The following is a 27863-nucleotide window of genomic DNA, read 5'->3' as shown; positions in this document are numbered from 1 at the left end:
ACCAAAGTAGTTCTTTTATCCAGCGCAGAATACGTTTATTCTGCTTAAAAGCACAAATCCTTCATATACAGCGATTTCACATAAGCTCACATTTCTGAAACCGTTGGCATGTAAAAATGAGGTGAGACGGAGTGGGAATGGACCAGTATACACATCCTCCATTACACAATATCCACAATTATACCGAAAACAGGATTAACATGGCCAATAAAAACTTTGATAACATGCCACAGCTATGGATCTGGTCTTCATCACACCCTCCAAAATGGTTATAGATGACGTCAACTAGTCATACAAAGATTACACAAAGCCTTTGGTGCTTCTTCACCCACCTTGTTAGACACAAAGTTACTTCCTAATTAATGTCCTCCAATCCGATTTTGTTGTGTTTGACTGACAGATGGAATATCCTTCTACCATGAGCATGTTATAAATGCCTTTCCACTGAAGCCCAGGCCACAGGGTCTCGTGTGTCTAACGGCAGCACAGGGGCAGGGTGCAGAGCAAGGGGCAGGGGGCAGGGTGCAGGGGGCAGAGCAGGGTGCAGAGCAGGGGGCAGGGTGCAGGGGGCAGAGCAGGGGGCAGAGCACGGGGGCAGGGGGCAGGGTGCAAGGGGCAGGGGGCAGAGCAGGGGGCAGGGTGCAAGAGGCAGAGCAGGGGGCAGTGCAGGGGGCAGGGGGCAGAGCAGGGGGCAGAGCACGGGGGCAGGGGGCAGGGTGCAGAGCAGAGGGCAGGGTGCAGAGCAGGGGGCAGGGGGCAGAGCAGGGGGCAGGGTGCAGAACAGGGGGCAGGGTGCAGAACAGGGGGCAGGGTACAGAACAGGGGGCAGGGGGCAGAACAGGGGGCAGGGGGCAGAGCAGGGTGCAGGGGGCAGGGGGCAGGGTACAGAGACAAGCTGACAGCCGCTTCGTCGCTGCCGCCATGTGCCGGTATGTGTTAGGTGTGAGACCCGCGGCTCGCACACCAGCAAGAAGCGCTCATCCCAGCCCAGTCTGACAGCTCAGGGTTGCAGGGATAACAATTAGATAAAAGGATGGTTGCCACGGCCCCCCATTCCGGAACAGCCACACTACGTCGTGCTCGGATCACGTGCCGGCCCAAGCCTCACCCCCCCTCGGCCATTTACAGACTGGGGTGTGGCGTGGATCGATACAGCTTCAGCTTCCTGACACACCTTCTCCTCATCTCCGCTCCCTTGCGTCACGAGCAAACCCCAAAGAACAAGAACAAATGCTGGACCCCCCCTGCCCCCCAGCAAATGACTACATCGATACAACTCTGGGGGGGGCATTACAGCTTGTCAGGGCCCCACAGAGCCACACTGCTGGCATGCTGTCGGGACATACACGTGTAAAATAAATATTTAAATAAATAAAACATAAATAAAATAAAGATCATTTAGTGCCTTGGGCTCTGGGGCACGCTGAAAGATTAATGCTCCTCTTCGGCGAATATCGCTCCGAGGGACAACGGGAGTCACTTCTTCTCCGGAGAAACATCCATAACATGGAAGCCCCCCCCCCCCCAAGCCCCCAGGGATGGGGGCCCCAGAGAGTGGGATGGAGGGCCGGGGCGAGACCGAGCGACAGGCAGGAGGTGGGGGGGGGGGGGTCAGGCCGGGGGGCCAGACCCTAATTTGTCGCTGTGACAGAGACTCACCTGAGTAGGCCCAGTAGGACTCCGCTGCTGCCCTGCCGTTCCTCGTCCTGCCGGCTTCATGCTGTCTCCCTGGCGAAGATGCCGGCTGACCCTCCGTCAGAGCTGCGGAAAGACGCACACACACACACACACACACGCACACACACACACCGCACATGTTAATGACTCCTTAAGCAACGACCCCGAGAGCCACCTGATGCCCCAGGTTGCGTTTTTGTCGCCTTCCATGACCTTTATTTCCAAGGTCATTTCTTTGGCCAATTAAAGTGGGAGTAAATGGGTAAATACACACCTTCGGAGTTACACCCAGAGTTACAGTCATTTTATATTTCACCTGCCCACCACCGAAACATTACTCCAGGGGTAAAGACTCACCAAAAGCAGCCCGTAAGCCACGTGTGTTGGTTCAGGGGGTGCTTAAATCTTAGCTAACAAAACAAAATGTCATCTGAAACATATTATGATGAAGAAGTTTCCTCGACAGGAATTGTGGGTAGCCAAAGCTTGATATGAACGATTTTTTTTTTCAAGGGCAAGCTGATTTTTATACTTTAATTCTATTGGATGTGAGCTTGAACACGACCACAAATGTCAATAAAGGGACACTATATGGCTTTCCTATGAATTACATTATTGATTCCCAATATTCTTTGAACAGAAAATGTAATTATGCGATTCCCCGTCAATGCACCGCTGCCTCATCCCACCAGCTCGGAGGGTCTGCCTCTCAGTCAAGAGGGCCCACAATGCTCTGCTTCTACGCATGGCAAGGCATATTAAAATTGACTCTCTGGTTAGGCTATGCGCTTGCCTCGCTCATGTTCCACAGACAGTGATTGACTCTGCAGTCAGGTTCCCCAGCACGCACTAAAGTGGTGGCCAGGGCCGCTGCTTAAATTTTGGCCAGTTCTGGGGTCAGCCTGGGCTTCTGCAGTCATCCACAGCCAACCTAGTGGAATATTAATTGTTTAAACAGTAACAGCAGGAGGAGGTTGGGCCTTCTCCAGAACCGTGTACAATAGCTGTGCAGAATCAAGTCTCAGTGGGGCAGGTCCCTGTTCCAACCCAGTGGGTTCTCTTAGCGACAGTTGTCGACGCACCGTGATGGGCAGCTTGCTGCCTGGCAACGGCTCGGCTAGAGCAGTATGGGGGGGGAGGATGACCGAGGGCCCGCGAGGGGCCTGGAAGGGGGTGAGCGGCCGCTCAGCACCAGCCCCAGCCCCAGCACCGGGTCTGGATCAAACTCTGCATTCAAGCAGTCAAGAGTCATTTTAGCACATTGAGGTAGGAAGCTATAGGCAGGGGGTTTCTGAGATGAAAAGACACTCGGTCTCTCACTAAGCTTTATATAGATTCCCATTAAGAGCAACACTGACCTTTAGTGGATGTGGGTTAAAAACAAAAATGAGTTGACACAGTGTGGCCCTCATTAAGCATTCACCACCTCCCACCCCCCTGCCTGGGTGTGGCAGTATGGTGTATGGAGGACCCCCCCATGCCAAAAAGGAGAGAGGGCAGGCTTCCAGTCTGTGTCTGCAAACCCTCCCAAAGCTACTTCTCTTTGATGCTAGCATTTAACAGAGTTACTTAATATTGTTGAATAGCTTGCATTCCCCCAGTTTCTACAGAGAATTTTTACTAATTGGTTTTTCACTAGACCGATTAAGCTGCTAGTACAACAATCAGTGTTCTACTAATCTGAACTGTTGACCTTTCGATCTCATGTTCTAGTAACCACATGCATTATCTAGAATATGTGCATCTTCAGCCACGCATACATATGAAACTGCAGAGACACGAATGCTAAAAACATGACTTCACTGGATGTCCTCTGCCATGTGATGTCTAACGGAAAATGCAATGCCAGTAGCATCCGCCCTGATCAAATCTGGGCCTTCCTGCTGGCCCCTGATAAATGAATTCAGACATAATTGATTTAAATTTTCTTATTAGAGGAATGCAGTTTTATGACGAAGAGATTCGGGGATGACATTTGCTCTGACTATCACCGCAAAAACAACGCTGTAAGGGATGAGAAAAATCTAATACAGCTCCAGCCACATGCGCTCACAAACTCCCAAGAAACAAATTAATTTAATATAAATATGGATAAAGTTCAACATTCGCTCTGACACTCCAGATCAAACCTAAGGCCCATGACTTCCTTCCTTGATGTCAGCTCAGAAAAATTATGGCAAGCGACAACTAAAAATGGACGGGATCATCCTCGCCAAGGCAAAACTAAAAATTAATTATGCTCAAACAAACACAATGAGCAACAAAATGTTTTTCAGCATCCTTGCTAAACCCGCTCTAACACAATAACACTGCTGTGAAGGGCATTATCATTGTCACATCACAGGCTTGCAAATTCTAAAAGGCGAAACGACATATTTTGGCTGACTATGCACTCATGACAAAACAAAATATCCATCATCCGCCACACAAAAGCATTACAGATATTGTTGGACATTGACTTCAATGGAAATATAATTTTGTATCTACTCACTTAACTGATTTTTTTCCCTCCCTTTTTTCCCACACAGGCACACACACGCCCTCTGAAAGCTTTCAGGACTGTCCACACACATGCGAAGGCATTAGCATTCGTCAGATCTCCCTCCAATACCTTCAGTTGAAGGACATCCGTGTTGCGGCTCAGTTGATCCGTTTGGCCTTGATGTCCCAACCCCCCTTAAGCGGTCAGAGTAACAGCTGTTGAGTTTGACAACTGACGACACAACCATTACGACATCGTCTCTTCCTTCGGACATCCAGGCCAAAACTGTGCGTTGGTCGATTGGAGCGAGCCAAAGGATGGATTTGGCTGGCCAAGGAGAGAGCCACACCATTGGTTATGCAGGGAAAGTATTGCGATGCAACCCAAAACCAGGCCATTTATTTGCCAAATGTAAGAATCTAAACAGGGGTTTAGCTTTACAGTTTTAGAACAAGGATCAACACGAAACAGAGCACCCCGCCCCCCACTCACATCGATTGGTTATAGACAACACGGCGCATGGCAGCTCGATGCTAATTAATAGCTAAACCACCTCTGTCAAGGTCACTCTCGTGCTGCGATGTGCCAAGCGCACGTCAGCACTGAGAAATCCAGCTTCATCCAGCAGGCTTCTTACCGAACACCCTCAGCCCACCCCAACCTCACCAAAAGGGTTTAGAACTCAGCATCTTTGCTCTTCTGATAGTCACACTGCTTAGTCATTTTTGTTCACTTTACCTCTCTCCAGGCTTCATTTATTTATTTCTATCTAGTCTGTTGGGTGAGAATGGAATCTACTGAATCTTGGGGTTGGGGAGGCTTTACATTTTGTTCCGGGGGGGGATGGGTGGCATTGGGATGAAAAGCGATATTCAATTCAACCTCCTTGTAGCGGACCACATAGGTGTGTATCCATAAAAATCAGTGCCTGCCACCCGGTGAATGAAACCTGGCGTGGGGTATATCAGAGTGGCACTGGAATGCCAGCGCTTCTGAGACGGATCAAGGCAGATGCCACTTGACTAAATGCAAGGGCGCGCAGCACACGTTTGCCTTTTGGTCATTCTGCAGGTACAGCTCTTGAGAAGGTGGTCTCAACCATGCTAAGTTGTGAGTAGGCACAAGTAGGCCAAAAGCATTCCGGACACAGCACCAAAGGCCAGACAGGACTGGCAGAAAATGAGACATGGGGTTGTGGCAGTGTCACACGGAAGAAAAGCAATTAATTGGGAGTCTGCAGTCACTGATGAACCCATTCATCTCTATCTGAAGAAGGGTACAAGGTCTTGGATTTACAACGTCCCAATTAAGGAGGAATTTTACTATCAAGAGAAGGATAGGGGATCTGGTGTTTAAGCTATGGTGTTTGAGCCGAGAAGGATCCCACTCATCAATATCCGAGGAAGGATAGGGGTTCTTGGGTTTATGGCATGCCGTCCAAGCTCAGAGGAATCCTGCCGGTCAGTATCCGGTAGAAGGACAGGGGTCTCGGGTTCATGGCACGCCGTCCGAGCTCAGAAGGATCCTGCTCTTCAATATCCGGAGAAGGGTATGGGGTCTCGAGTTTTTGGCATGGTGTCCAAGCTGAGAATGATCCCGCTTGTCAATATCTGAAGGAGGGTAGGGGGTCTCGGGTTTACAGCACGGTGTCCGAGCCGAAAAGGATCCTTCTCATCACTATTGGGAGAAGGATAGGGGGCCTGGGGTTTACGGCACAGTGCCCAAGCCGTGAAGGATCCTGCTAGTCAATATCAAGAGAAGGATAGGGGATCTTGGGTTCATGGCATGGCATCTGAGCCAAGAAGGGTCCCACTCATCTCTATGGGTAGGGGGTTGTGGGTTTGCAGCATGGTGTCTGAGCTGAGAAGGGTCCTACTTCTCTCTATCGAGAGAAGGGTAGGGGGTTGTGGGTTTGCAGCACGGTGTCCGAGCCGAAAAGGATCCTTCTCATCACTATTGGGAGAAGGATAGGGGGCCTGGGGTTTACGGCACAGTGCCCAAGCCGTGAAGGATCCTGCTAGTCAATATCAAGAGAAGGATAGGGGATCTTGGGTTCACGGCATGGCATCTGAGCCGAGAAGGGTCCCACTCATCTCTATCTAGTTTACGGCACGGCGCCCGAGTCAAGAAGGGTCCTACTTGTCTCTATCCAGAGAAGGGTAGGGGGTTGTGGGTTTGCAGCATGGTGTCTGAGCTGAGAAGCCTGGTAGAGGCAGAATTTTATGAATCTAGGAGAGGCCTCGAAGGCTAACGACGGTCCCCAGAACACCAACTCTAAATGCCATGGCGAAGCCATCAGACATAATAGCATAATTGGAAGTAATGATCGCTGCCCTTTCAGGAGGATTTGGGCAGGGCAGGGCGGCCGTAAAAATAACTCCTAGCTCACGCCTCAGAAGCTCAGGCTGACCCCACCGCCGGCACTGGCCATCTGCTCCCCCTGCTGCTTGCACTCCTCCCGCATTCCTCCTTAATTCACACTCAAGGTGGATTTTGCACAGCACTCCCATGCTGCACTCCTGTAGACAAGGGCCTCGGAGTCACCATCAAATCTGTGCTCACCGGCAATCATCCAGTGCACTCGTTCCAGGCCTTTAAGATTGCATCGCATTGGCGGTGAATATGCCCTTGGGACGGGACGTGGCCTGGGGAGGAACCACGAGGCCATCCTGAGTTCATAGCACGAGGAAGGACACTGGACATCAGCCAAAGTTCACAGGAAAGAATGGAGGGGGGGCTTGGGGAGAGGAAGGGCAGGAACCGAAATAGCAGCTGACTTCCTAGAGCTCATTAACATACAAAAGCTGGGCATCACTGTCTGATCACGCTCCCCCGAGGTTAATGAGAGACGGAGCGACGGAGCGACGGAGCGAGCCAAGGAGGCCACCAGTCCATCAGCCCGCTTCATTACAGAGGACGTGGAGCAGGGGGGGCGCCCATTCGGCAAACACACACACCCGAACATGCAGGGTCAGAGAAGGGACTGACGGGTAAAAGATTTGATCTGATTACGAACATGAAAGTGAGGAAGGATGCATAGGCAAACAGGAAAGGAAAAGAAAGGAAAATAAACTGAGAAATGAATTTAGTAAAGAGAGCAAGAAGTAGGAGAAACCTGGGTGCCCAGGAGCCTAGAGTCAACAGACAGGAGTGAGGTCTTAGCTGGGGTGTATACAGGGGCGGGGCCACAGGGCCACTGGGTCCAGCAGAAAGCTAATTGGCCCCTGGAGTGCCCCTCGTCTGTCACTTAATTCAAAACATATCATTGGCTAATGATCAAGTTTACCTCTCTACGTGAATTACTGCTTTCTTATATCCCACCACCATAAAAAAAGTGTGACAATCGCCCCTGGGTCTAAGGCCAGTCGGGGGCATTCGAATCCTGGGAGCTCTGTTTGCTTCTGAAGGGGTCATGCAAAGAAAATAGCTTCTTGCCATTCCTTCCTGCTATGAGAGGTGGTCCCACGCTTGCCTCCTCTGATGGCACCCAGAACCACCTTGGAATCAGCTATATGGTTCCGTGGATGCCCAAGTCAAATGCCCGTTATTGCGGAACTCAGCCAGCAGCAAAAGCACCCACTGGCTCCGCCCCCTGACATTGCCCATTCACCTTTTGAGTATGCGTCAGTCCCCTGCCGTGCTCGGCGGACAGGCCGCGCTAATGTGTAAACATGCCCACCAGACTCAGGAGCAAGGTGCTGGAAGTACATCCACCCGAGTGACAAATGAACCTAAGACAGGGGGATTTATTCACTTTTGCCATTCTTTCCCCTGAATAATTCATGCATCGCGGATGACAAACCATGGAAAATATTCATACAAACACGTCCTCCTATTCTGACTCGCTTACCAGTAGTTGCATCATTACATGGGGAATAAATTAGGAGGCCGCGCTTGAAGTCGGCTCGCTCCTTTTCGACAATTAAGACCGGAGGCACGAAGTGTGTTTGTTATTAGGTTTCGCAGAGAAATGCTCCATTATTGCAATTCCATAGACATTTAAGAAAACATTTGCTCCGTTCAGCTCACAGCAGCGGCGACGCATCCCGGAGGGCGCTAACTAACCGCACTCAGTACTCGACTTCTTTAACCTGTAAGCAGTCACAGGTAAAGGGTGAGCACGCCTCAAATGTCTACACTGGGTTCAGCTTTACACAAGTATGTTTCAGCAAATAGCTGTTATACTGGGACAAGGAAGAAATGATATTTATTGCCCTGTAATGTAGAGCTGGGAGGTCTTTAGCTGCTCCATCTCTAACCTGCGGCTTTTTCTTTGTTGAGTATTTACATTACTCAGCGTGACTCCGTTTGCTGGGAAGGGTACAAAACGGGTGTTTTCTCCTGGATGTCATGGTAAGAGCTCGCACATCACGAGGAGCTCAGCCAACCATACCGTCATGGGCGGAGCCCCCGGTCCCCACATGTCGACGATCAAAGCTCCACCACAGAAAGGGGCGGCGCCCCCCTGCAGACATTAATAACAATGTAACCAAGAGGAATATAATAACAAACAAGGTGGCAGAGATGGCGTCTGCGTGCTGAAGCCGCAGCTCGTCTGCATGCTGAAGCCGCAGCTCGTCTGCATGCTGAAGCCGCAGCTCGTCTGCATGGATCCAGCCCTCGTGGTTCTTGGCTTAAACATAGAGACAGAGCTCATGCTAACAGAAGGTAATCCGAGGCATGAAAGGGAAATGTAAGCAATTTATACCCCCTGACGAGACCAAGACACTGAAACTGCGAAATGTGCAGGAATTTGCCAGATGGATATAATATGGTGATGGTGGCACTGGCGATTCTAGAATTTGTTAAGGTGGGGGGCACAAGAGGGGACATTCATACGACCTTATCATTAAACAATGATATGTTTTGAATCTGTGAATAACAGGGGAGGGGCATGTCGGGGGCCAATCAGCTTTCAGCTAAACCCAGTGCACCTGGGGATTTGCCCCAGCATGACAGGCTAGGAAGAATGGTGTTTGGGTAGGAGAGAGGAGAGAGGAGAGAGGTGCATCGTCTGATTCCTGCTTGCGCAAGGAACAAGTCTCCGATCAACAAACCCGAGCCACCTGCCAATGGCTAATAAGTGGCCCACTGCTTCATGGCAGGTATCCATCTGGTGGCAGCAAAGCTTTTAAACAAAACAAAACTGATAGTACTGAGACCAGGGACGAGGTTAAGCTTCCAGCAGGCAGCCGCTCACTCCCCATCCTCAACAGGGCTGTCTAGGTGAATTGTGTCTTGTTCCCGCTTAAAGAAAACACAAACTGAAAAGAATGAGTCAAAATAACCCAAAGCCTTCTTGGTAAAGTCAAGAAATAAATGTACACACACACACACACACACACACAGACCTGTACTCATATCTTTGTGGGGACACTCCATTCATTTCTATGGGCAAAACCATAATATCCCAACAATGACAATCTTAACCCCTACCCAACCCTAACCTTAACCACAAGTAACCAAACAAAGGACAAGTCTTTTGGCATTTTTAGTTTTTTGATTGCAGGCACAAATTTTTCGAAAATTTTATTTCCCCTTATGCAGACCGAAAAAATGGTCCCCATACCGTCAAAATACGCAGAATGTCCCCAAAATGTAATGTATATCTGACCCACACACACACACACACTGAGAGAGACACAAATTCATCTTGCACAGAGAGCAGGATGCGGCCTGAGCAGATTAGTAGGCCATGTTTATAGGTGCCCGAAAGCCCTGAAACGCAGAGGCCCGCGTTCCAGCTCGCTCGCTGTATTTATTTTCACAGGATTGCCTCATAATCTTTCAAAGTGTCAAAGCTAAATATAACCTCCCGTAAATCTCTGTTTCCTCGCCGAGCAGCGGAAGAGAGTCGCGTCCCTCCGCGGCCGACGCTGGCCTGTCAGGAAAAGCGACATGAGAGACGCAGCATCACAGAGTCCTCTCAGATTACGGCCCGTGGCTGTAGGATAAACAGCAAGCCGCGCTAATGGCCAGAGCTCCATCACACTTTCAAGGCCCAGACGTCTCATTTACACAGTCCTGTTATTTGCCCGCCGCCACCATTAATAATTCAGTAGCGCAAAGAGTGTTTTGTTGTTATTTTGTTTTTTTCTGAAGCAGACTGTCAGGAAGGCGGCGCCGAGGCCGAGCCCGGGCACGTCACGGCTGCCCGCGCGCTGCAGGGCGGAAAAACGCCGGCTTCTCTGTCACCCGGCTTTGGTCCATTATCAGATGCCTTGGCCTGCAATCATTTAAAAGAAAGACGGGTAGAAAACGGGACAAAATAAAGGCGAACGTCACTGTATTTCAAAGGAGCCTGTAAGACAGTGGTCCGGGGCTTGGCGTGTAAAACGGCCCAGTCATCACACTGCTCTACGTCATCGCATGCTTCCGGAATTCTTTACTGAGAACAGGCACTTATTTTAGCCGCTAAATGTATTCCACCTCAGCAGCTGCTGCTGTCTTCCTCCTTGTTCACATACATGCTTATCACACGTACATAAACCCTGGTGTTACGTGCATAAACCCTGGTGTTACGTACATGAACCTTGGTGTTACGTACATAAACCCTGGTGTTACGTGCATAAACCCTGGTGTTACGTACTGTACATAAACCCTGGTGATTCCTGCATAAACCCTGGTGTTACGTACATAAACCCTGGTGTTACGTGCATAAACCCTGGTGTTACGTATATAAACTCTGATGTTACGTGCATAAACCCTGGTGTTACGTGCATAAACCCTGGTGTTACGTGCATAAACCCTGGTGTTACGTACATAAACCCTGGTGTTGCGTACATAAACCCTGGTGTTACGTACATAAACCCTGGTGTTGCGTGCATAAACCCTGGTGTTACGTGCATAAACCCTGGTGTTACGTACATAAACCCTGGTGTTACGTGCATAAACCCTGGTGTTACGTGCATAAACCCTGGTGTTACGTACATAAACCCTGGTGTTACGTACATAAACCCTGGTGTTAGGTGCATAAACCCTGGTGTTACGTACATAAACCCTGGTGTTAGGTGCATAAACCCTGGTGTTACGTACATAAACCCTGGTGTTACGTGCATAAACCCTGGTGTTACGTGCATAAACCCTGGTGTTACGTGCATAAACCCTGGTGTTACGTGCATAAACCCTGGTGTTACGTACATAAACCCTGGTGTTAGGTGCATAAACCCTGGTGTCCGGCGCCCCAGCTTTGCACTGTCTTCTGTTTTTGCTCTTTGATTATTTTACCTATATCCTCCCTCAGTCACAGCTGCTGTATGCTGCACCGTAGTCTTGGAAGAAAGCTGCTTCCACTTTATTATTATTATTATTATTATTATTATTGCTGTTGTTGCCATTCGCTGGTCCTGGGGGGCTGCTTCCTGCCACTGTACGTCTGTATATGGATGGTACGACAAAGCCCACTTGACTTGGCTGATTTATCTAATGGTGGAGGATAATGGTGCCTTACCAGCATTCCCAGTCCACTTAATATATAGTCAGGGACAGGCATCACTGAAGAGGATGAATTAAGAAACAATCCTAATAGGTGTAAATATCACACAAGCAAACACAGACAATTTTAATTGTCTAACAATCTAGAATAGTCAAGCTGCTTTTAAATCGTATTCGGGAATGACAGGGGTCCTTCCCAAACACACCTCACCACTCTTCATGTCTGACAACATGTTATGTGGGATTTGTAAATGTAAATACAGAAATTGTTTTCTAGAGGGGCTTGTCCCCCAGATCTGGGTGGGATTACCAGATTCAGCCCTGTGAGCCTGACCGAGCTGAAGCCTGTCACTGTGCCCTCCCCCCTGCCCCAGCGTCCCGAATACGTAACTAGGGCTGTGAGAGAGAAGGCAGTGAGAAACAGGTCCAGTAACCCCCCTCCCCCCTGAGCTCTGGTGCGAGGGGAGGGGGGGGCAGGGTGGGACAGCACGCTCTGGAGTCAGCCATCTAGATCCGACACAGCAAAATAAATATCCCCCTCTTTTTGACGTTTCTAGGTAAAACACTGTGCGTTAACGGCTCAAAGCAATTTCTGTCGGCGCCGCGGACTGATGAAGTGAATCCAGCTAATAAATGAGCGGAGCTGCCGTAATGTATTTTTAGCACAGGATGGAAAAAAATTTAAAAACCTTTAAAATGTATTTCTCAAGGGACATCTAAACCTAATTATTATTTTCTTGTGGGTGACAGGACGTGGGGTGTGATTCTGAGAGCATTAGAGTGTGGCCAGCCTCCCTGTATTAGAGGGTTATAATGTTATATATGTTACATAAGAAAACGTCATTAAAATCAGCTCCCTGACCTGTGATATTCTCAGTATTGCATCAAAAAGGCCAGCAGAGTTTTACTGTACACATTTGTTACTGTATTTGACGGGACATATTAGAATTGCAACAATGGGCTGTCGACCTGGCACATTTGGACGGAATTATCAGCCAGAATATGAAATGAGGCAGAATATAAAATGAAGTGCAAATAGCGACATATGTACAGGATAGGAAATTCATAATGTAACATTTCACACTGAATAAAGCTGTTTCTCAGTCTGTTTCCATGAAACTTGGTCCCAGAATCAGTAACACTGGTGCAATTTTTGTCCCAAGCAGACAAGGTATCGACATCAGACAAATCACAAGAAAAATCACAGGAGCAGACAGAAGAGCTCCTCCGGGCGAGAGGGATGTCAACTGCATGTAGGACGAAAGACAGGAGAAATCCTCCCCCTTTGATCAGAGGGAAGACAGTGTGTCGTCTGTTTACAATCGGCCCTGTCACTTTGCCCCGGAGACGGGTGATCAAAGCAGCATTCGAGCCTGAATCATAAGAGTGACACTATAGCTACACACACAAGGTCATCGAGTGAGATGGATCACATGAGGGTGGGGCCCGAAAGCCGGTCACCACGGTCACCAGTCACCCCGAGCCCCCCGTGCTCTACACCCTGCCAGTCCACCAGCAGCAGGTCCCTCATCGGCCATATTGTCGCCAGGAGGACAGAGTGACAGGATCTGAGGCCCAAGGATGGACAGCCGGCTGGGCCAGCAATTATCACAATCATTATAAAGGAAATCATACTGAATTATAATGATAATGAATGAGTGGTGAGCGTGGCGCTCAGTGAGTTGTGGGCCTTCCCTAATCTCTCCCCTTCTCTCCCTGCACACACCTGCTCCTCCCTCTATCTCACAATGTTCATGTCGCCCTGCCGTCTGAAGCAGTGCTATTCTTCCTGTCAGAAGATCTTTCCATGTCATCGCAGGCGGCAGAAAGAAAGAGATTAAAAAGGCCATCTAAATATTACAGAAAGAGGGCAAGAAAAAAAACATGAACATATATCAATCATTTTCATGATAATTATACGAGAAAGCAGGCACACACCGCGATACACACGCGTTTAATGTTTATACAACTTTTTTCATGATTTGTTGGAGTAGCGCACGATGCCTCCCTCATTCTTCGCTTCTCCCTCTCTGAGACAGTGACATCTCATTTATATTTAAACAGATCGACAGTGAGCTCTATTTCACGCTACAGTATATATCCATCCTTGAGAAAGCTATTAGGGAGGTGATAAAACGAGATGATGAATTTACTGTACCTGATGAAAAGCGGCTCACCCCCACGGCTGAACATGAACATGATGATGTACCCCCCCATGTGACATTCTAATGGTGCATTCCAATAAACCGCCAACCAATCGGCACATTTAACGCAGCCTCAGTTTATAGACCTAGCTTATTGCTTTATAATGGAGACGACAGCATCTGAAAGTTAAATTTTAGATGGAATCAATAAACAGCTGGAAAATTATTTCAAGGTCAATTGTATATTTAACCTCAGTGTTGCTACTCAACATAAAAACATTTAAAAATCAATAAACAGTTCTAGTCATCACATTTAAGCTATTCTCAGTTTAATCTTGCCAAGTGGGGATCCAGTTAATTTATTTCACCTTGTTTCACGGCGACCGTGCCTTGCTGGAGGAAAAGCAAAACGCTGCCTTTCACATTCTGAAGCTCGCAATTATTGCCATTATTTGAACACAGCGATCATTTAATGAAGGTGGCATAATGAAGCCCATACTAGAGAAAAGAACACAGAAATGGGCACAATTAAAGCTCTACAAATGCGGTATGGATTTCCTTCCTTAAAGAGACAGGCAGGAAGATCAGAAACAGACAGAATCCCACCGGCAAACTGGGCCGCCAGCTCATCACAGCAATCCAGACCACCTCTGGTTACTGGGCCTGTTTCTCCCAGACCGAGTGAGGCGCCTACCCCAAAGCACCAGTGGCTAACTGGGCACCCTGCTGAGGGTCTAGCGGCACCAGAGGCCAACAGGGAGCTCATTGTCGCAATTAGCTAAAGAGCTGCTCTCTCGCTGGAGTGAAGCGGACAGGTGGTGCTGACACATCCAGGCAAACAGGCCACATGCTCCCTGAGGAGCAGATCACATCGGGACGGGAGCGAGCAAGTGGAGGGCTGCTCCTCATGTATCCACACTGCTGCTGAAAGCCGTTACAAGGAGGCCTGCCCGCAGTTACCCAGGGGGCTTAGTGTAACAGGGTATTAAAATACTCTGGTTATAACATTTTGGCTGTACTACAATACTCTATACCAGGGGTGGGCAATCTTATCCAGAAAGGGCTGTTGTGTGCGGGTTTTTGCTGAAACTCCCTGATTAGATTACTAATTAGAGGACTGATTGGCTGAAGAGTCCTCACACCTGGGTCTGAACAGCTGACCTAAAGGTTATCCCAAAAACCTGCATACACACCGGCCCTTTGCGGGTAAGATTGCCCACCCCTGCTCTATACCCTACTTTACTACAATACTCTAATTAACAAAACCCATGAAATTCCTGGAAAAACTCTTGAGCCTATAAACCTGTTGCAGTTATCGGTCCTTTTGTACTTTGGCAATGCGTCTGTTATGGCAGCTCTCGTGCCACAAGTTCATGAACAAAGGGCTGCTGAGGATTATAAGTGTTTCTGTGACAAAGCTCATATAGAAGGGAGCCCCCCCAGGGAAACCAGCTTAGCTGAAGCCATGCAGCAAGCAAAGGTGTCAGTTTCATCAGCAAATCAAACTTAACAAATGTTCTACAGATTTTTTTTATGTCAAGAGAAAACCAGACTGAGTCTGCTCCTTGATCCTCAGGTGACAGAAAGCTCATATTTTGAGATTAGTCATGCCATGTCGTTAACACACATTGTAGAGTACTTGAGGGAGGAAAAATAGAAAATAGAGAAGATAAAGAAACAGAAATTTGCACACTGGATTGTGGAATGTTCCACATCTGTTCTACAGGTGGCAAAAGCAGTTACACAATGGCTCGCAGATGGCGGAGCACAGAGCTAGACACAAAGGCCGGCAGCAGGAACAGATTCAGAGCAGATCAGTCTCCATACTCTGCCTTTTGCTGTCATGAGACAGGAGGGAAGCTGGACCCATTGCACGAATATCTCTGGGAAACACAACTAAACATATTTTACGTGTTGACCGGACAAGGTGGCTTTGCTGAGGTGGAACCAAACACATGCATGAGGGAAGGGGCACCCTTACGCAGCTCGGGGAACATGCATGAGGGAAGGGGCACCCTTACGCAGCTCGGGAAACATGCATGAGGGAAGGGGCACCCTTACGCAGCTCGGGGAACATGCATGAGGGAAGGGGCACCCTTACGCAGCTCGGGAAACATGCATGAGGGAAGGGGCACCCTTACGCAGCTCGGGGAACATGCATGAGGGAAGGGGCACCCTTATGCAGCTTGGGGAACATGCATGAGTGAGTTTTTCCTGAAAAATGTAAATATATTTTTTACTTTAGGCGACACCCTTAAATCTGTGGAGTCAGTGACCCTAACCAGGTCTGAGAAAGAACATACAAGCACTTAACTCTACAGACCACACACAGCATGGAGCACAGGGTCGTACAGTGGAGCCCTATTAGGGCTCAGCTGACGTATCATATGATGGATAAAAACGTGCCGATATTAAGGTCTCTCAAATTTATTGGATAAACCGTTGATCATGACTCTTTAAAGCTTTATGATGAGACAAGGAGTTCTCTGGCTAAAGGAATAGCAGGGAAATCCTTCCTGCATTAGTACTGTTAGTCTGTGATTATTAATGAACGTTACAAGTCTGTCCAGGGAGAGCAGTGACCCAGTGCACATGTTTAGTTATGAATCAATGTTACATTTATATAGTGCTTTTCAAGACACCCACAGTGCATCACAGAACCAATGGGGAACCAGTTCAACCACCCCCAATGTGCAGCCCCCACCTGGATGATGCAACGGCAGCCATTCTACACCAGTACGCTCACCACACAGTAGCTAAGCTGGTGAGGGGGCAGGAGAGAATTCACCAGTTAGATATAGGGGGTGATTAGGAGGCCAGATTTGAAAGGGCCACGGTGGGCAGTTTTAGCCTGGGCATCGGGGTACCGCCCCTACTCTTTCAAAGGATGCCCAGGGATCCATTATGACCTCAGAGACTCAGGACCTCGGTTTTATGTCTCATCTGAAGGACGGCACCATTTTTACAGCACAGTGTCCCTGTCACTGCACTGAGGCATTGGGACCCACAGGCAGACGTTTCATATATTTATTATTATCAACATAATTTAAGATTATTTTAGATCAGATCCTACTGTTTAAGTGTGACAGATGGGCTGTAAAGCCAGTAAAGCACTGTTTAAGGAAAACTATTTGGTTTCACTTTTGACCATATAAAATTATATCGACCCATTTTTACAGCCATCAGAATTTTTAGCTCCTTAAAACCTGTATCGGTGACGGAAGTTTCATCGACCCTGAGGACTGTTGATGGATCAGATGGCTAATGCTCTCCAGAAAGGCTTCCTAAAAACCATGACAGAAATGATCAATGAAAGTCACTGCAAATGAATGACATTTGGTTTAATATACCAATTAAACATGACTGTATTTACTGAGCCAATCGTGAAAAGGCCAGACACAGGGCACATCATCTAGATCAAGGACAGTTACAACAGTAAGTGATTTCTCACCCACGGCAACAGTCGTCAAGGGTTGTAGTGAACATTTCAAAATGGGAGACTGGCAACAGATCAGGGTGCGTTCCACTCCCGACCCACCCTTCAAACACTGCTAACATGCAGATGTTTGACACCCCCAAAGCTGCATTCATGCGGTGCAGGTCATTAGCAAGCTCTCTGCTTGCTCTTCTACATCTATAACCTTGGGCACGGCCGTCTCCCAATAAGCCCCATTATCTCACAGAGTGAAAACAGCATTAAGGCTGCCTGGGCTGAGAGCTTTAAAAACAAAAATATAATGTTTAAAGCAATTTAGTTATAGCAGCGTAATACTGCCAACGGCAAAGCCGAGTTGGAGTAAAATATGAGAAAAGTCATTATCATCCCAAGGTTTCTGAAGAGCACGTCGCCTTGACGCTGTGCGCACCTTCCCAATCATCTTCACACCAACTACACCACTCGCCGGATAATAAAACCACAGCGGTACCTGATTTGTGTGGGAAAACAACACTGCAGGCACTCCGGGGATATGCAGACCGCGGACAGATAGAGCCCCCCCTCCCAGGAAGCCACCCTGAGCTTTCACATTAGGCCTGAAATTAAAGATCCTGGGTAGGAAAACGAAACGGCATGAGGCGCGATCCGCAGGTACGCGCTTAGGCGGGACACGCGGAGCACATGCGCTCCGCAGACAGAGTATACCATCCGCAGGTACGCACTTAGGCGGGACGCGCGCTCCGCAGACAGAGTATACCATCCGCAGGTACGCGCTTAGGCGGGACGCGCGCTCCGCAGACAGAGTATACCATCCGCAGGTACGCGCTTAGGCGGGACGCGCGCTCCGCAGACAGAGTATACCATCCGCAGGTACGCGCTTAGGCGGGACGCGCGCTCCGCAGACAGAGTATACCATCCGCAGGTACGCGCTTAGGCGGGACGCGCGCTCCGCAGACAGAGTATACCATCCGCAGGTACGCGCTTAGGCGGGACGTGCGCTCCGCAGACAGAGTATACCATCCGCAGGTACGCGCTTAGGCGGGACGCGCGCTCCGCAGACAGAGTATACCATCCGCAAACACTAACCTATTTTCCGACTTTTTGTCATCTTATTAATGGAGGGTCTGCCCCCCCCCCCCCCCCAGACACAGCAGCGTGATCAGGGTGCCGGATCCTCAGACATGTGCGTGTGCCGCCGCCATCGCAGTGTTATCAAAGATCCTCGCATGTAGAAATCCAAAAAGCAAAGCCTGCTTTAAGTCCATTTATATAAGCAGAGCTTCCCCATAATAAGCCAAACACTGTCCCATAATCCTTCACTCTACGAGTTTAAGAGTTTCTAAGACCGCCGCCAAAGTACCTATGATGTAAGAGCTGAATCCCGAGCAGGCACTCGCCGTCATGAGGCCGGCGGCCACCTAGGGCGGCCTTACACCACCATCCAATCACAGCGCGAGACTGAGTCAAACTAATAAAGCCTGATTTACATAATGGTCGGTCCGCTCACGGGTATCGACTGCGGTTACAAATCGCCTCTAAAAATCAATTAGATTAATTGAGCAAACTATTAAGGATCGTGCAGGTTTGGACAATGAAGAAACAAACTAAAGAGGAAGGAAAACCAGCTGCTGGCTAAACGTAATGAATTAGAACAAATGTGTCCTGATTGGAAGCAGCCAAACCTCTTCAATCTACCCTTATTTGCCTCTGAATTTGCATCTGAAGATCACTCATCTTACCAGATGTGAGAATTTTCAGCTAAATTTTACCTTCAAGTGGAACAAAAATAATACAAGTGAAAGCCTGATGATAGCCTCCACGCACACGTCTATTTTCACTGCCCACTTTATAATCACCACAATTAGATTGTTAATATCGTGAAACACTTGCGCTGCAACTGACATCCATAAAACGAGCTTACATCATTCACGCCACCACTGACAGATCCGGAAACATCTGTGAGTGAGGACATGGTGGACGCCGTGGTCAGGTTTCCCAAGAAGGGTGGGAATCTGGAGGCATGATTGTTTAACTGTGAGTTAAGGGCACCGTGAAGGGGATGGGGCAAGCTGGGTGGGTATGCAAGGAAGGTTGCCAGATGGTGACCTTAGGTGGGGAAGCCTTTCCACTCATCCATCTGGCAACTGGAGTGAACCACTCAGGTGACGGCAGATGCCACAAGCACTAAGAGGAAAGGCAGGCAGCTGAGAATGGACAGAAGTGGAGGAGAACGGGGCCTGGCGTCAGGTGCGGAGTGAGAGACAACTGGGGAGGAGGGAACTTTACTGTGTGTAACGATTCTAAACAGAACTAGGCCTAAGCCTAGCTAACTGAACCCAGAAACCAAACTAAATACACATCAGTAGAGGAGAAAGGTGTCCATTATACAGCTGTTATTTACCGGTAGGAGTCGCACTCAAACAAGGCACTTACCACTGTAAGAATTCAGCTGTATTAATGACTGAACCGTGAGCAGACCATCCATTTTACTCCATTGACAGGCAAAGTCATTAAAAACTCAGACACAGTGATCTGTGAGTCTAATCGAAGACGGTATCGCTTAAGGTTAGGGAATGCCGACAATTGGTATGAGCAGAAAAACAATCACATCACACAGCTGTGAGAAGCCCTACCCAAATGGCTGATCATATCAGTGGCAAGCAAAAGACACCATTGTCACAGTGAAGGGTCTGGTGGCGTGAGAAGGGCACTGTGGTGACTAGTCTCTTCCTCTGGAGTGACACGCAAATGACTTCCTGTCCAGGAGCACTGGCCTGCCAAGTGGGCGTGTCTTTCAGCTCCGGTGGACACAAAGAGCCGCACTTTGCCGGTGGCTGAAGGAGCTGTGCTGAGCTGCAGGTCAAAAGACGAGCAGATCATGCCAAAGGCACCACTGGCCGTTACATGGAGAGACGTGACAAATCACTGCTCCGTGCATCCAAGATGAAGCTGTTAATACAAGGTTTGTCCTGGCAGTTTCGGACGAGGTTCAGTTGATTGGAGGAAACCTTTGACTTATAGTATAAATAGCCATGGAACATAATTTAACTAGGCCCCCACCTCATTTTTTAATTTCACTACCAAAGTCATCCCCCCCCCCCCACAAAAAAAAGCACACACATATTTTATTGCATGGTACACAGAAACCAAATCCAGAAAAATGCATATTCTGCTGAATTTGTGTGTCAAGTGCTTGGGAAAAAAATAACCGTTATTTTTAATCCAATACTTACGGTACTTGCCAGCTGACACATTTTCCAGGGGGTGAGAACAATCTTTTCCCTGCAGCTCAGTCCCGGCAGTTTGACGCACCTGTGTAACCTCTCCAAATGAAATAAACAAACGCCGCGGCCGGCTGCCGCCCGTCACCCGGCGAGGGCCCTTCGTCCGACTGGGACACACGCCCCGCCCTTGTTCGCCGGCTTACGGGAAAATCTATAAACCAGGCCTCCCGCTAAGTGATGCAATCTCAGCTCGCTTCCCCTGAAATGAGTCGAGTTGCTCGGGATGGAATCTAATTTTCCCCTCCCAATAAGTCTTGGTAGTTCCCTCTCTGCTCTGCCCCACCCCTGCGGAGCGGCTGGCCTGTGGGAGCCTTGACAGAGCGGGTAATCCCCCAGCGCCTGGCCCCCAGGGCGCCAGCTCCCAGCACGGCGCTCTGCTGCTAAGCACCCCACGAGCTGACAGACAGGGTTTGCTCTGCATTAGCCTAAAGCGTCCCTTTGGCTAAGTGGCGACGCTGACCCCGCCTCCCCTAAGCTAGTTTCAGCGCAGCGCGACCATGCCGCTGTGTCGGGATCAGACTCGCAGGAAGACGTTTATGTGCATCTCCTTGGCGCAGTAAGTGGCCCGGCCAGAGCAAACTGACCCGGCCTGTGAGGGCGCGGCTTGTCGAGCGTCTCTTTGTTTACCAGGTATGTCAAAGGTTAGAGGTTGGGTGACCGATGGATTACCAAGAGGTCAGCTAATGCAAGAGTGCATCCGTAGGAGCATTAAAAAAAAACGGCCGTCATGGCAACAGAAAAGAGTTAATATGAAAATAAGATATTAGTATGATTTATTAGAATTCCTCGTTCGCCTTTCCTTTCCGTTAACCTTTTTACAGCAAAGCTTCAGAAAATTCACTTGATATAGCTGTGAAGCAAATAATTAGAAATAAAAAGCTAGGAATAAAAGTGCACATAAAACTATGCACAAACAAAACATGCCAAGTTAACAAAAAAAATTAATTGGAAACCATTGGAACCCAATAAAACAAAAGATAATTAGCCAAAGGACATAATTATCGAAAAAACTTGTGACTCAAAAGTTTAAAACCGTTCAGTTTTAGCTACATGATGCAAGTACTCATCCAAAAATTGAACTGACACACAATCATGTCGGCAGCAGACGTCGTTTGCCCTGATCAAAACAGCCACTACGCCGAATTACTAACATGCACAGTTAGGGAGCTTTTCCACCACACAAAGTACGGTACTTTCGGTACTTTCGCTTTTCCATTGATTTTTGGTCAAGTACCAGTACCGAAAGTTCCAGTACGGAAAGTGCCAAACCAGCTGGGGTACTTCTTTGGTACTTCGGGGTGGGACTTACAAACGTATTTGCTGTCGATTGGTTATGCAAATAGCCTGCCGCTGAAACACAAAATAAACACAGCGAACAGCGAGAAACTAAATAAAAAGCAGTAGAAACAAAAATATAAAAAAAGTTAAACGGAAGGATGGACAAACGAGGAAACACAGGCCTTAATTGCCATATGGTCGGATGAACAGATCCAGCAGGATTTGGATGACACGACTCGGAATAAAAAAGTATTTGCCGTAATAGCAAGCCGCTTGGAAGAAATGGGGCACACGCGAAACACCAAACAATGCCGCTTGAAAATCAAAAAACTTAAGCAGGACTACAGGAAAGTGAAGGATTATAATAACACGTTTGAATTCAGCGAAAGAAATACCGTGTCGCTCTTTGTGATGATGTCAGTCAGGGGTGATCACTGATGATGTCATTTAGCGCCAGTACCAGTTTTTACGCCAGTGGAAAACTGACACAAAAGAAGTACAGTGGTACCTCGGTTCTCGAACTCACTAGAACTCGAATTTCTTGAAAGTCGAACAAACCAGTTTGACCTAGAACTCGATCTGAATATCAGAAGTCGAACCGTGAACGCTGACCTAATATAAATTGTACGCGTCAAGAAATAAGTCATACTACAATGCAATTCTTACTTGAATGCCTTCTTCACAGACTGGACGATTAACCAAATAAAGCAGCGCAACATTACAGTAACTAACAATGAATAAACCACTAACTTACGTGTACTATTAGAGCATTTATGTAATTTATTTAAACTTTATTTTACCAGGTAAATTAACTGAAAACCAGTTCTCACTGCTTTACGTGATATTCGGGAGAAATAGCAGATTACGCATCGAAACTGCCTGGGATACAAACGTCATGCGTGTAACTAAACTCTTCAGCCAATAAGGGCAAAGGCGTGTCGTCACGGAGGCGGTTCCAGTTTGTGCAGCCAGGTGAGATGTCACAATACATCTAACCGTAATGCATTGCGTCAGGATCAGAATGCGTTGCTTTAAGCCAGCGCTGTAAGCAAGTCGAACGCACCCAATGACCGGACTGCGGAAACAAACTGAAACGCGGAACAGAGGATTAATGACAGCAACCAGAAACAGCTGATCACATGAGGATCCCACACGAGGTTAACGAGGGGGCGTGGCACACGGAAGGAGCGGACAATCGGGGCAGGACAGGGGTAATGTTGGGATAAGATCTTTATCCTTTTGGAAGCCATTTTATCCTGTTCATTTTGTGTTTAAATGCTTAAAATAAAAGACACACATTGAGGTGTAATTTTGGGGGGCCGGGACCCAATTAATTGGTATTCCATTATTTCTTATGGGAAAAATTTGATCAGAACTCGAACTTTTCAGGATTCGATCCAGAGTCCAGAACGGATTAAGTTCGAGAACCGAGGTACCACTGTACCATACGTTTGGTACTTTATGGAAGTACCGAATGTATGTTACCTGGTGTGGTGGAAAAGCGCCCTCTGACAACAAAAACCACCACAGACGTTCCCACAGTTACCCGGTGCAAGAGCGAAACAAAAAGCTGGCAATATCCACCGTGCCAGCAGACGGCTAGCTGTCTTTCTGGGTAGTGTCCTGGGGAGTTTCCTGGGGAGTTTCCTGGGGAGTATCCTGGGGAGTGTCCTGGGGAGTTTCCTGGGGAGTGTCCTGGGGAGTATCCTGGGGAGTGTCCTGGGGAGTATCCTGGGGAGTTTCCTGGGGAGTGTCCTGGGGAGTTCACACCGCCTGTGGCTGGGTGTTCAAGGTCATGACCACAAGGGTTCGACTTACATATGGATGTAACCAGCTTTTGCCTGCCGGGGCATTAACTGAAATCTTGTTCCAATAAGTAACTCAGATGCATCTGAAGCCAGCCCTTCCAGTAGCTTCCTACCAATGTCTGCCCTTCCCACAAGTCCCTTGACATGCCAGGCTGGCGCTGAACAGCATGACACGGCAGTCTCTGTTGGTGTTCAGCAGAAGGGCACGTAACCAGTGGGCTGCCTTCCTCCGACATGCTCGCTGACAGCGTCACAGCCCCGCATATGGACAATCGCACGGGTCTCACGCGAATGCTGCAGGTGGCGCTCATGAGTGCCCTTATACACCTTGGATACAGAGCTGCACTGCGTACAGCACAAGGGACTCAAGGGAACCACAAAGACACATCCATCTATCCATCCATCCATCCATCCTTGGCAAAGACTGATGAAGCTGAGGGTTGTGGGAAGATGTAAACATTTAAACCAACCACTCCTCAAATATAAAGTCAGTGACACACAGCAGCACCTTCTCTGCACTGTTACAGGCCTGGTGATGTAGGGAAATGCTAACCAAATTAGCCAACATCCAGTGTCACAATGCAATTATAAGTGTTAATATTAATATTCATAAAGGTGAACTCAAAATGTACCGCTACAATGGCTGGCTCCATATTTAGCTCAAAATTAATACGTTGTACTCCCCGTCCCCTGTTTCTTTCCCTCCCCCCCCCCCTCTCTCTCTCTCTCTCTCTCTCTCTCTCACACACACACACACACACACACACACACACACACACACACATACATATATATATCTGCAGTAAGCCATAAGTAACCTTTCTCCAGTTTACTGCTGGTTAGTTTGTTCTTCTTGGCTAAATATTGATTCAGATCCTTGTACATGTGAATCATGCGGCACAGCAGCTAATCCAAGCATGAATGACAATGAGAGCTGAATGTACGCTGGGATTACACACTTCACTCGGAGTGCTTAGGGTCCGCATGCTTGACAAGGCCGCCCCATCCACTCCAAGCCCCAACCTTTCAATGCCACCGTTATAAATCACTGAGCTGAGCCTGTGAAACTGATTTTCAAATCACTGGAATCAACACTGGGTCCTTAAAGTCACACTTTCCCCCCACAAACGATAAACATGCTTCCACATCAAGGCACCGCTTAATTCCCTCAATCCGCGACTTCGTTTCCGTGTTGCGACTCGTAGACTCGTACCGCATAATCCGCTCATTTCAGCCATTTCTTCTTCCCCCTTCACAGATTCATAGCAGCTTTACTCGACGCCGGAGCCGTTAAAAGAGCATTTACCGCCCGCTGAACCGCTGACACGTTGGCTCTGACTGTAACAGCTGGCTGGGGACTGCCATCCACTGCATTAAAATTTGAGTGACCTGGGACACTGATTACCCATAGTTATTAAACAGCTAATAATGATAATAAATATAATCGTCTCCCAGGCTGGTATATCAGGATCTGCGCATTAGCAAAGATGCATAAAGGAGCTGCAGTGATCCCTTACAGTTAAAGTTATGAAAGGGCAAGTTATGTCACCTTCCTCTTGCTCACGAGCCGCTTTTTTGCACTAAGATCGTCACTCAGTCGTACGCAGCGGTTAGCGATTAATGCGTCGATTAAGGGCAGCTTGAGGGTAGGGTGAGTCACACCTGAATCCAGTGCCGGCCTCCCTGCGGCAGCGAGGCACGTGTCAGTCCCTTCGCACCTCCTGGTGCTATTCTGACAGGCAGTGCATAGTGAGTGATGAGCACCCTTGTCTTGACTTCAGTCTCAGGTTCCCATGGTGAAGGGCATCACGGCCGCATGCCAGTGTCTGGTGCCTTGTTACAGACAGCCTGTTCCCATATGCCGACAACATCACAGCCCGCCAGGACGTCTGCCGTACACACCCGGGGCCAGGGAGCGGCCAAAGGGGCCCCCGCCTGCCCAGGCCTCCGGGGGGTGGTCAGCGGCTCTGGTGGACAGTGCAGAGATAACTCCGGAATTAATTAAATTTCTTGTCCTTGTGAACCATCGCACACGCTGGTTTTCTGTCCAGCTGAGCGCTTAATTAATTACCTGTGATCAAGATATTAATTTAATGCATCACAAAATTCAAATCACTCTATGGAATACATTACCAGAGGAATTAATACATTTTTATTTATGTTAAACCTCAAAACAATCTGATTTCATTACTTGTGAAATTTAATGAACAAAAAAATCAAACATAAATTTTAAAAATAAATTCAATTAAAACAGTTTTGTATTCAAGTTTGACTTATTAGATTTTTTTTTTTTGCTTTATTTTCAATTTGAACAACTGAGTTTGCACTGACTCATTTGGACAATGAGCAAAGCATTATTCATTTTAAGGTGCAAAACTGAACATATTTAGAAGCATTGATTCAGGTTTCATCATTACAATTACTTCTAGCAATCTAGTGTAACATGACCAAAGACTTAAAGAGAGTCTTAATTTGACGCATTCCATTTAACGTTATTTTAATCAAGCATTTGATTTAAGCAAAAGGTCAATTTGCTGTAATTAACTAAGTTCCGCAGCCGAGGCCTAATAGCAGCACAGAGGGTAGGCTGCAGTGACCAGGGGGTGGGCTGCACTGACCAGGGGGTGGGCTGCAGTGACCAGGGGGTGGGCTGCACTGACCAGGGGGTGGGCTGCAGTGACCAGGGCCGAGAGACATAAGATACAATCTAATAACAGGCGGCCAGCATGCAGCAAATGATTAAGCTCTAACCGGATGCTCCAGAAATTCAAGATGATTACATCAAAGAAGCAGCAGCAAGCAATACGCACTGCTGATTGAAAAATAGGGCAAAAGCGCAGGACGATTTCTGTGCTCCTCCATGACAGCGGAAGCCGAGGCTACGGGAATTGGGGAGGAACTCGGCCTGAGCTTCCTCTACAGCTACAACAGGCAGAGTAAATCAGCCGGCAGAGCAGAGAGAACCACACACGGGGGGGGGGGGGGGTGTGCACACAGGAGGCCACACACGGAGGGGGGGTGCGGCACACGGGGAGGCGCACACGCCCAGGAAATGGCTAATAGCTCCCACATTAGCGGTCCCCAAGTCCTGCAGCCACTATTAATCCGGGCCATGAGTATCGAGAGCGAAACGCTTCCATTGCTCTCCGATTAGAGGACGATCAGGGTGTACATAAACTAATTAACATGATTAATCATGGCGGGGGGGGGGGGCTGTTCAATTACAGGTCACATATCTTTTGCTCCTGGTTTGCCAAGCACTTCATCCACTGCATCTACTATTTATCAGGAAGCCAACTGCCTCTCCCCAGCCTTGCATCTCACCGTGGGGGCCATTACCGAAATCCACGGCACACATCTTACGCCGCTGTACCGGCAATTTATAGGGATGCGCCGAGTCCATGGGAGAATCAGCGACGTGCGCGAGGTCCGGGGTCGGTCCTCAGGCTATTATCGGGAAATATGAGGTCCCGGGTGTCTAGTGAGGAGGCAGTTCTTTTTAGCCGCGCCATCGATTTCAGATGATTTCACGGAGCACCTTTCACGTCTTGATAAAACTGAGGGATGAAAGCAAGTGGGTGACGCGAGAGGCCACCCCCATACCACAGAAGGACTCGGGCAGCGTGGCAGCGAGCCTGACAGGCCTGAGCAGGGAGGCCCACCCGTCCGCGGCACTGCCAACCGCCCCCCCGGCCCCTTTCATTCCAGATCAATACGCCCTCTAAGTGCTGTCTGAGAAAAAGGCAGAGTCCACATTAAAATTAAGTTTTAACAAAGCTGAGCGAAACCTTACAGTTCCATTACGCAGGTATCCCAAGTCCCAGGCCAAATGTAACCCCCCCCCCCCCAGCACGTAGAAAGTGAATGAAAGGCAATTTCAGGGTTGCCTTGTGCCCACATGGTATGATATTCCTGCATCACCATGGGGAGAATTAGGATTTTATCAGAATTACAGCAAACACCACAGAGAGTGTGTGTGTGTGTGTGAGGGGGGGGGGGGGGGGGGGGTGCATTAAATGGCTACATGGTGAGATCGCCTTATAGCAAAAGCACTCATCAGATTCCACACATCAGATTTTGCTGTTGTTCCCCTTTGGATTGTCCCAGTGCCAAGGGGCATATTGGCCAATCGGAGTGATCTAATTGGCATTATAAAGATGGGATATTGCTTGGATGACAGTATTATAATTAACAAATGATACAGTTAGATATAAGCACAATTATGCTCTGACCACAACAACTGCGACATTAACCCCAAACCCAGTCCTTATACCTAATCTAATCCAATCTTTAATATAGAAATATTGGACATGATGACAA

The 27863-nt window shown here is 48.3% G+C and overlaps 1 protein-coding gene across 1 annotated transcript in view; it reads right to left on the bottom strand.

Moving 5' to 3' along the window:
- Nucleotides 1-27863, bottom strand: part of ptprga (protein tyrosine phosphatase receptor type Ga) — a 198490-nt gene that overhangs the window by 150016 nt on the left and 20611 nt on the right. Inside the window, exon 3 of the mRNA XM_072714954.1 lies at nucleotides 1660-1761. Within this exon, the coding sequence (XP_072571055.1) occupies nucleotides 1660-1761 (102 nt within the window). The remainder of the gene's footprint in view (nucleotides 1-1659; nucleotides 1762-27863) is intronic.

Source organism: Paramormyrops kingsleyae, chromosome 8, assembly GCF_048594095.1.
Source record: "Paramormyrops kingsleyae isolate MSU_618 chromosome 8, PKINGS_0.4, whole genome shotgun sequence".
Taxonomy (NCBI): Eukaryota; Metazoa; Chordata; class Actinopteri; order Osteoglossiformes; family Mormyridae; genus Paramormyrops; species Paramormyrops kingsleyae.
Note: the sequence above shows the minus strand (reverse complement) of the source record. Positions and strands in the feature narration are given on the sequence as shown.